The sequence below is a fragment of the Lacerta agilis genome, chromosome 9 (assembly GCF_009819535.1).
Source record: "Lacerta agilis isolate rLacAgi1 chromosome 9, rLacAgi1.pri, whole genome shotgun sequence".
NCBI classification, from domain to species: domain Eukaryota; kingdom Metazoa; phylum Chordata; class Lepidosauria; order Squamata; family Lacertidae; genus Lacerta; species Lacerta agilis.
This window is the reverse complement of record NC_046320.1, coordinates 55126800-55135532: the sequence shown is the minus strand read 5'-3', so window position 1 is coordinate 55135532 and position 8733 is coordinate 55126800. Positions and strand designations below refer to the sequence as shown.

General features: G+C 39.6%; 1 protein-coding gene across 1 annotated transcript in view; it reads right to left on the bottom strand.

Annotated features, from left to right (window-relative positions):
- Window positions 1–347: 347 nt before the first annotated feature.
- Window positions 348–8733, bottom strand: part of STPG2 (sperm tail PG-rich repeat containing 2) — a 197339-nt gene continuing 188953 nt past the window's right edge. The window contains 2 exon segments of the mRNA XM_033160622.1: window positions 348–474; window positions 1466–1614. Of these exon segments, the coding sequence (XP_033016513.1) occupies window positions 441–474; window positions 1466–1614 (183 nt within the window). The 3' untranslated portion in view covers window positions 348–440.

Below are 8733 nucleotides of genomic sequence, written 5' to 3'. Positions count from 1 at the left end.
AATCTCATGCACATACTTGTATTTCTTCTGCCTGTTTCTGCAATCTACATGAATTTAGGGATGTCTATAATGTTGCAAAAGCCATTATGTTTGCCACTCCTGGTGACTGATAGCTCAGGCCTAAATACATACACTATATTCAAATATGCCATTAACATATTCTGGCTTTCATACATTCATCCAAATGTATGGACATGTGTGTGCTAAACAAGGTGTTGTCTTGCAAAGAACAATATATTAATTTGCCAAATAACTTTATTAATGGTTATGGTATAAAAGAGGAATACATTGCAAAAGACCAGACACAAGGAAGAAAACTTCACAAAGAAGAAAAATAAAGAAGATAAATTGCAAGAGCAGTTTTTATATCCCGGAAGACAAAACAAACAAATGATATGAGGACGTCATCAAACTGTTGACATTTCTTCACAGGACAACCTTCAAAGGGACCCAGCTACTGTGGTTTCATTTTGTCTGTATGGAAAGAGAGGGGGTGCATTTAATTAGGTTTTCCCAATTGTCCCTGCTTAATGTAGGTGTGGGTGAACATTCCCATTCATCACGTCCCTTCATCCTCTTCCTTATTATATGTGAATGATTGGTAGGAGACCACCTGGCCTGTATACATTTGAACTGAGGGAAGCAGACACCAAAATTAGTCCATCCAATCCTCCAGAAAAGCTCTGTGCATATGCTCTTATAACTTTGATTCTCAGAATAATAATTTCTGCCTGACTCTGTCCATCTATTGCTGCTTCTGTGAGTACTGGAAGGAAGACTGCTCCCTGCTGCAAGGCCCATTTCCACCTAGCCCAGGGGGCAAGGCCCAGACTCAGCCTGAACAGCTGAAAGACTAAAGAGGATCCTGGGAGGCCTAAGGGACATTGCTGGAACAACTCTTGGGTTGGGGCAACTGGCTAAAATGTTTTAAAATGTTTTTAATTATTTAATTTTGGTTCCTCTGCTTTGTTTTTGTTGGCTTGGAGTTGGTTAAATGTTTGGTTGGGGTTGGCAAAAAAAAAATAAAAAAAAATCCTTCCAGTATCTGTATTTCCAGTATTCTTCTTTAAAATGTTTGGTGTTTTATTATGTTTTTATATATGCTGTAAGCAGCCCAGAGTGGCTGGGGAAACCCAGCCAGATGGGTGGGATATAAATAAAATCATCATCATCATCCTATGGTCCCAGAATCTTGTATTTATGACTAAGTAAAATACAGTCTAGCCTTTGCATTATAAGACTTGCATAGCTTGGTCTTTAGTTTAAGAAGATGAGCTATAGAAAAGTTGCCATCTAATTTATTAGTAGTTTTTAAATCTTCAGACATAAACTCTTCAGGTTAAAACTGTTTGCTTTAATTCAAAGCACAGAAAATCTTAGCAAAATACACCTGTAAATTCCCTGTTTACCAGCCTGCATTTCTTAGTAAATACAAAGGCAGGAAGAATTAAGTTATCATACTCACTTTTTTGAGACTAGTTCATTCGACACACAGAAAATATCTTTCTCTGTCATAGGTCTGTAAATGGAATTGCCCACTTCAATCACAACTGGATTATTCAATGTTGCATTGAATGTTCTCTTCAGGACTGTATCTTTCAGAAGTGGACTCAGCTATGAAAACAGAAACATATAATATCATATTATGGTTTTATCTTGCAGATCAACTAAGAGGTAACAAACTGATTTGAGAAATAGTTTGGGGGGAAATATAGCTGCTAGGAAATGAAATTTATGAAGGTTTCCTTAGCCACCTCTGCACTTCACCTCTGGGAATAGTATGAGGATTCCTCTGCTACTCAACTTTCCTCTTCTCAGTGAAGTAGCAGCAAAATAATATGATCTCAGTGAATGGTTGAGGCCAAGGGCCACTTCACACTTTAGACATATCCTACAAGGAGACAATCTTTTAGAGAGACCCAAGTACATCTGAGGTGTGATGGCACAGCAAGTCTTTTATTTAAATATAAGTACACATTTTTCAATACTTGCTGAGGCACACTGAGAATAAGTGCAAAATGAACTTCAAAATCCCAACCCAAATCCACCCACTGATGAGATGAATCATAATGTCAGGTTTGAGTGTCATGGGAAACTATCAGGTAGAAGAGAGGGAGGGAGGGAGAGAAAGAGAGATATATATACATCTGACTGAGATGTATTAAACCGTTAACCCCTGACTTGATTTCCCACTCTACTGTCCTTGCTCTCCTGCCCCTTCTTTACTTATTGCTTTTCAGTTTGTCAAAGCAGGTATACACAAACATAAAACGCTGAGAAAAAGTAAATATCAATCTTACAACAACACACATTACACCAGTTTACTACAGCTTTCCTGCTTGATTTCACAAGCCACTGGCAGCAGAGAAATGCTGTTCTTCCTTAAAATATCAAAGGAGCGGTTCTGTATCAAAAGTGATTTTAAATCCTGTCTTTGATTTCATCAAAATGTGCATTGCGCAAAACAGGAATGCTGGCATAAATTTCTATTTAAAAACTTGACTCCGGATATGTCTTTGGTGGAACTTCACTTACTGGACACTCCGTGGGCAGAAGGATGAGGATGTTATTTACAGCCTTTCCTTCTTCCCCCTGCTGCCCCCTATGCTCTCTACAATTCTGCTCATGAGGGTTGGGGAACCCTCAGGAACAGTGTGCAAAGTGGTACAAGAAGGAGAAGGAATTATCTCTAGGCCAGGCATAGGCAAACTCTGGCCCTCCAGGTGTTTGGGACTACAATTCCCATCATCCCTGACCACTGGTCCTGTTAGCTAGGGATGGTGGGAATTGTAGTCCCAAACATCTGGAGGGCTGAAGTTTGCCTATGCCTGCTCTAGGCAGTTAATGGATTGGCAGCCTATAAAGAGTTAGAGCTCCATCTCTGAATGGAAGGAGTCCTTTTGTTTGCAGAGCAAGACAGTCATAGTCATCAACCCAACCCATTAGAATTTACTGAAAATGTAGGATTTAATTTCCTTCTTATAATGCCATAAATTCTATTGAGATGCATCCCTGTTTTTCACAATGTGTTGGGCCATCAGATCCTGAATCTAGCATTTCAAACCTAAAAAAATAACTAAGTCTAGAATAAAGTGTCGTGGAACAATGGGCTATGTGAAACAAATGGACCCATTCTTCTATGACATTGGTTTTTGAACTATGTGCCAAGGAATTGCAGGATTCCTTGGGAGATTATCGGGCCTTCCTCACTGAACTAATTAGTAATAGCAAACATGTGTCCCAAAAAGACAGCTAGACCATCAGTGCAGAGGCTCCTCACACAAGTCCAACAGGCCTGTGTAAACTGAATGCACACTCTAAAGATTTGCCATGCAGAGGTTTTGTAGAAGACACACATGAATTCCTCAGCAGGTGAAAAGATCCATGTTGCTGTAGAGCACAGAGTGTTTGTCTTTATGCATCATGTAAGCTGAAAGGTAGATTTGGAAACACTTTGCTTAACAGCTGCAGTCCTTGTTATTTGAGCAAAAGGCCGTGGTGGGGACCTGGATCTGACTATAAGACCAACCCAAGGGTAAAAATACTGTTGATCAGTCTGCACAGATATTGACCTAGGCAGCAAGCAACTTGACTACACATCAGACAAATCAATAATCACCAGCAAAAAGCTCTCGGAAGTACTGATCAACATAGATCTGAGGCTAAGGTCAGTAGCTACATGTCCAAAAAGAAGAGATTAGCTCAGGCATGGACTAATGCCATGAGGCAGGCAGCAAAACAAGAAACGCAGATCCAGGTGCATTTCTATCAGCTGAAGAACGATGTTTATGACCTCTGATTGGCGCATATGAGTGAATGGTGTTATTTTTTATAATCACATTAACTATCCAGTTCTGATAAATGCTTTTCATTTATGTTTAGCTTCTCTTACCTTAGTTAAACCTAAGTCACTTATGAACTTGTTTAAGGAAAGCACTAAAATTTGATTTGTAGGAAGATTTAGGAAGGGACCTCCACATATCTTCCCCTAGGCCCAGTGCCAGCTCTCAGCAGCACTGCCCAAAACAAGGGTAGCCATGGATTTTGAACAATACAAACCATGAATCTAATAACAGTACATCTAGCCTTGGCCAGTCAGTTCCTTCCATATATGAAACGTACAACGGAATTCCAGTTAATTTTGTCTAATATATTTTAAAAGCCCAGAAGCAGAGACCCTACTGAAAACCTGCCCCTACTTCCACAGAAAATGCATAAAGCAAATGGAAACCCTGCTGAAACAATAAATTGCTAAGCAAGCGTCAATATTGTGAGCTAGGCCAGCCAACACAACCCAAAGTTTTGAGTCTCTTGCCGTATGATTTATTCATTTAATGTCTGGAGGCTTGAAGACAGACATGGGGGAAAATGCAGACATATGGAATCTGAGATTGAAATGCAATATATTTAAAAGCCAGGACCACCAAATTAATGTATTCACACAACACACCATCTTGCTAGACAACTGACCACTGAAGTTTGTATTACAGTTCTCTTATATACAAGCATTTTATCTCTCTCCCTTATCCATCCTTCCTAAGATAAAAGTTATTAGTTAAATATAATCCCACTAAGATCCTAATGGTAGCACATACATACAATTGTGCAGCTAAAGTAAGATCTTTTCATCAATAAAATATCCCAAATTCCTATTAAATGGTACCCAATCAAAAAACAGTTCATGAAAATTCAGAAGGATGCAAGACGTAACCTCTCTGAGATTATAGCCTTAGGCTATGCAATTCTAGTGGATGCAAAAAGGTAACATGGCTTGGCATTTGAATTTAAAATTGTTTTAAAATATTTTTTTCATTGAGCTTTATTTAAAATGGAAGGGGGAAATGCAGCACATACATATTAATTTTTCTGTCAGTAGTACTTTTAGTCACAAGGGGAAAATCCAGACTTCCATTGCATGTATGAATTTCCACAGGCTTCCATTTCTCTCTCTCTCTCTCTGGAATTGTACAATAGGTGAATTTAGCGCAGTAGTTTATTTCTCTCTTCCTCCAATTATTTTGTTGTATTAGTTATCTGTGTATATTAAAGAAAGTATTGACTTGTTGAATTTCTGCTGTATGTGCTTCTCATCACATTGGGACTTCTTAGATCTATATGAGCTTAGGCAGCAGGCTCAAACACACAACCTTGCTATGCATAAGATATAAATAAAAATCTGTGTATTAGCTATTTTACTGTGTGAGTTAATATTTTATTAACTGATAATGTGATTAAGGAGTTGAGTACCAATTTTTAAAATGAATGAATAAATAAAAACTTATGGCAGCAGACTTTATCTATGTACAGTCATATATGCAATTCCCTGGATTTCCGAAATCCTTCCACCCTCTCCTTGAAGAGGATTGATTGTGGGAATTGATTGTACATTTGCATGCCCCAGGTCATATGCTACCATGTGGATATGACAGGCAGAAGGTACAGGGATGAATGGAGGGCGCCGCCCAGCCACGCCACAGTTTAAACGACAAGTGGCCACGCCTCCCAGCTAACCCGATTGGTCTGCGGGGGGGGGGCATCCTAGTGACGTGGGCAGAATTCCTCCGCCCGAGGTCCTGAAACTCCTCCTGCAATGCAGCCCCCTGGAAAAGGGGAGCTGTCCTCTTGAACGTGTGTCTGAATTGGCCCTTACTCACTTGAGTGTGCTTAAAGTGGTGTTAGCTATCACTAAGAGTCAAGCAGCAGTAATCTAAGCAGAATAACTTTATTTAAACAAGGCTGCGTTCAACTCCTGATTTTCTCTGTCCCTCCTGCTCTTTCTCTGCACTGCTTGTGTGACTCACTTCAAGGTGGCTGTCCCCTTCATCTGTGCCTTCCCTGAGTCATTAAGTTTCTCTCCCTGTCTGTGGTCCCAACTCTCTTACCTAGTTCAGCATACAATGATACAGAGTTCCCTGGAATTATTTCTTCACAACGTACAGAAACACAGAGAAGCAGCTCCCTGGTGGCTGTGGAGCTTCTATGCCACAGACTGTATCGGTATAAATCTCTTTCATTCTCTGATATGCCAAAAAGAGTACAGTAATACCTCCGCAAGCATCCGCCTCGTCTAGAGTCCGTTCCGGCGAATGTCCGCGGCAAACCTAGAAGTAGCGGAACAGGTTACTTCCGGGTTTGCTGCTCATGTATGCGCATAGAGGCTAAATCGCGCATGTGCAGAAGTGCAAACCACTCCGTGCGCGTGCACAGATGCGACGCTTTGCCCTGCGTCCTTTTCAGCTAGTGGCCGGGGCTCAGGAATAGATCCCGGTCACAAAACAAGTTATGACTGTATGTTGATTCGATATATACACTTAAATTTATGTTACAATATATTTCCCTGAAATCTTTAAAATTATGTTAAATGCTCAGACTGAACTCCCAAATATTGTTAAATGAATTGTCTCAATAAACCAACTTACGCTGGTGCAATCTAACAATGTTTGTCTGCCAAGTGTTTGGTGCAGGAGGCTGTAGGGAGAATGTTCACTTGTAGGACATTGCGTATCACCCAGTGTTGTTGTTTTTTATAACAATATTATCAGCCGAAAAATGAAAATACCAGACCTGCAAGGGATTAATGGAAACATAGTGGTGATTTGTTGATTAATGCATTTTCTGCTTTAGTTTTCCTCATACTTCCTCCAGCTTTATATATTCCACTTACCCACTGTTGTGAGAAGCCATAATAGCAAGCCATTGAAGAGGATCTTGCAGCATATTGAAAAAAACACCCACTATATTTCCAGCAGATACCACATTATGTAATTAGGTTAATTTTTGTGCTGTAGCTCATTAGGCAGCTTGACGAAAGTATTTGCATAAAATAAACATCTAGTAAATAATTTTCTCATCTGTAAATACTAAAAACTAGAGTTCTTCATGTAGTAATTTGGCTAAGTAGGCCTAATCCTCCTAATAGCTCCGATTTCAATGCATATTATTTCCAAGAATGGGGACACAAAGGCAGTGGATGAAATTTCTCATTTACAATTCAAATGACCTGAAAGCACCTGTAGATTAAAATTGCAGGCAATCAAGTATTCCAAATAGAAAGGAGGGGGGAGAGAAACATTAGGTTTTTGGTTACAGCTGAGACAACAAGAGCAGAAATCCGTCAATATAGGAGCTAGAAGGCAAGTTGACTAAGATGCTTCTTTTGAGGAACCCCATTCAACTGGGTGTTTTTCATTTTATTTAAATATACTGATTGTTAATTGAGTAAAGTGAAAACAAAAATTAAATACCTATATACTTGAGTATAAGCCTAGTTTTTCAGCACACTTTTTGTGCTTTAAAAGCTGCCCTCGGCTTATACTCAAGTCAACCATTCCTTAAGAAGTGTACAAGAACGGCGGTTCTTTACTCTCCCCAGGCAGCTTGTTCCATTCCTGAACTGCTCACATAAATGCAAACTTTAGACCCCAGAAGGCAGAAAGCCTATCAGTTAAGGAAGTATTAAAACCCCACAGGTGCTCACTTTCCCTGGCTCCTGCTTAAACAGGACAGGATCCCAGCCTTCTCTGTATAACACAAGGGAACATTGCGCTGTGAGTTAAACCACAGAGCCCTAGGGCTTGCTGATCAGAAGAATGGCGGTTCGAAACCCTGCGACGGGGTGAGCTCCACAGCAGCAAAGGAGGAAGAGGAAGGAGCAGCCCAAATGGCTGCTTTGGGCTGCTCATTCCTCCTCTACCACAGTGGCAAAGGTGAACCGGCTTATACTTGAGTCAATAAGCTTTCCCACATTTTTGTAGGGAAATTAGGTGCCTCGGCTTATATTTGGGTCGACTTATACTCGAGTATATACGGTACTTAAAATATTTTGAATTCTCACATCCTGGAATGAGGCTGCAGCACGATGCTTTAAAAAGTCAGCATATTCAGATCACTGCCATAAAAACAGTCAAAAAAAGATGCTGGTTCTTCTCTGGGTGCAGTTGTGATTCAATAAGGCTTTCTAGGATACCAGTTAGGATTATGGAAGTATAACAGATTAGCAATGCACACTTGCACATACTATATTCAAGCACACATGCATGGAAATTGCTCTTAATTTCTTTTCTTGTCCTATGTTTCATGTGCATCTGGGAAACTGTCACTGTCGATAAACAGAGAGATGCTATAATAAACAGTAGTAAATGAGAATGGTAATAATAACAGGACTTTTCTGATGAGCAGCTTTATAAGCTAGTGCAAAAGCTGGTCCACAGAATCTGGGGCTGCATAAATCGAAGAAATAACGGGGGTTAAGAGATTTTCTCCTATTTCACGCTGAGTAGAATTTATTTTCACAGAAGATGAGATGATTTCTAATACCTCTGCAGTAGCATACAATATAGCAATAAGCTTAGTGAGCACTCAAAATGTAATTCATAATCCTCAGTTGCTTCTCACACCTAAATAGTTTCCTGTGTGCTTATACAGTCCTTCCATGGTCTATGGCAAACCCCAGGAGAATCATAGTATAATGTTATTATATTACATGCATTTCAATAGACTCAATGAATGCATTCAGAAGTGGATAAAATAATATTGTCTCCAAAACATTATCATACAACTCTAGTATAATTTTTCCTGATCACACAGTATATGAGCTATGTACAGTATGAGAAGCAATTTAAAGGTTGAATGAACTGTGCTGATAAGAATCTACAAGCTGTCAGCAATTTCTGAAATACAAAAAAGAAGTCTCATCATCTACATTAATTCCATCATTTACTTTTGCTCTAAGCT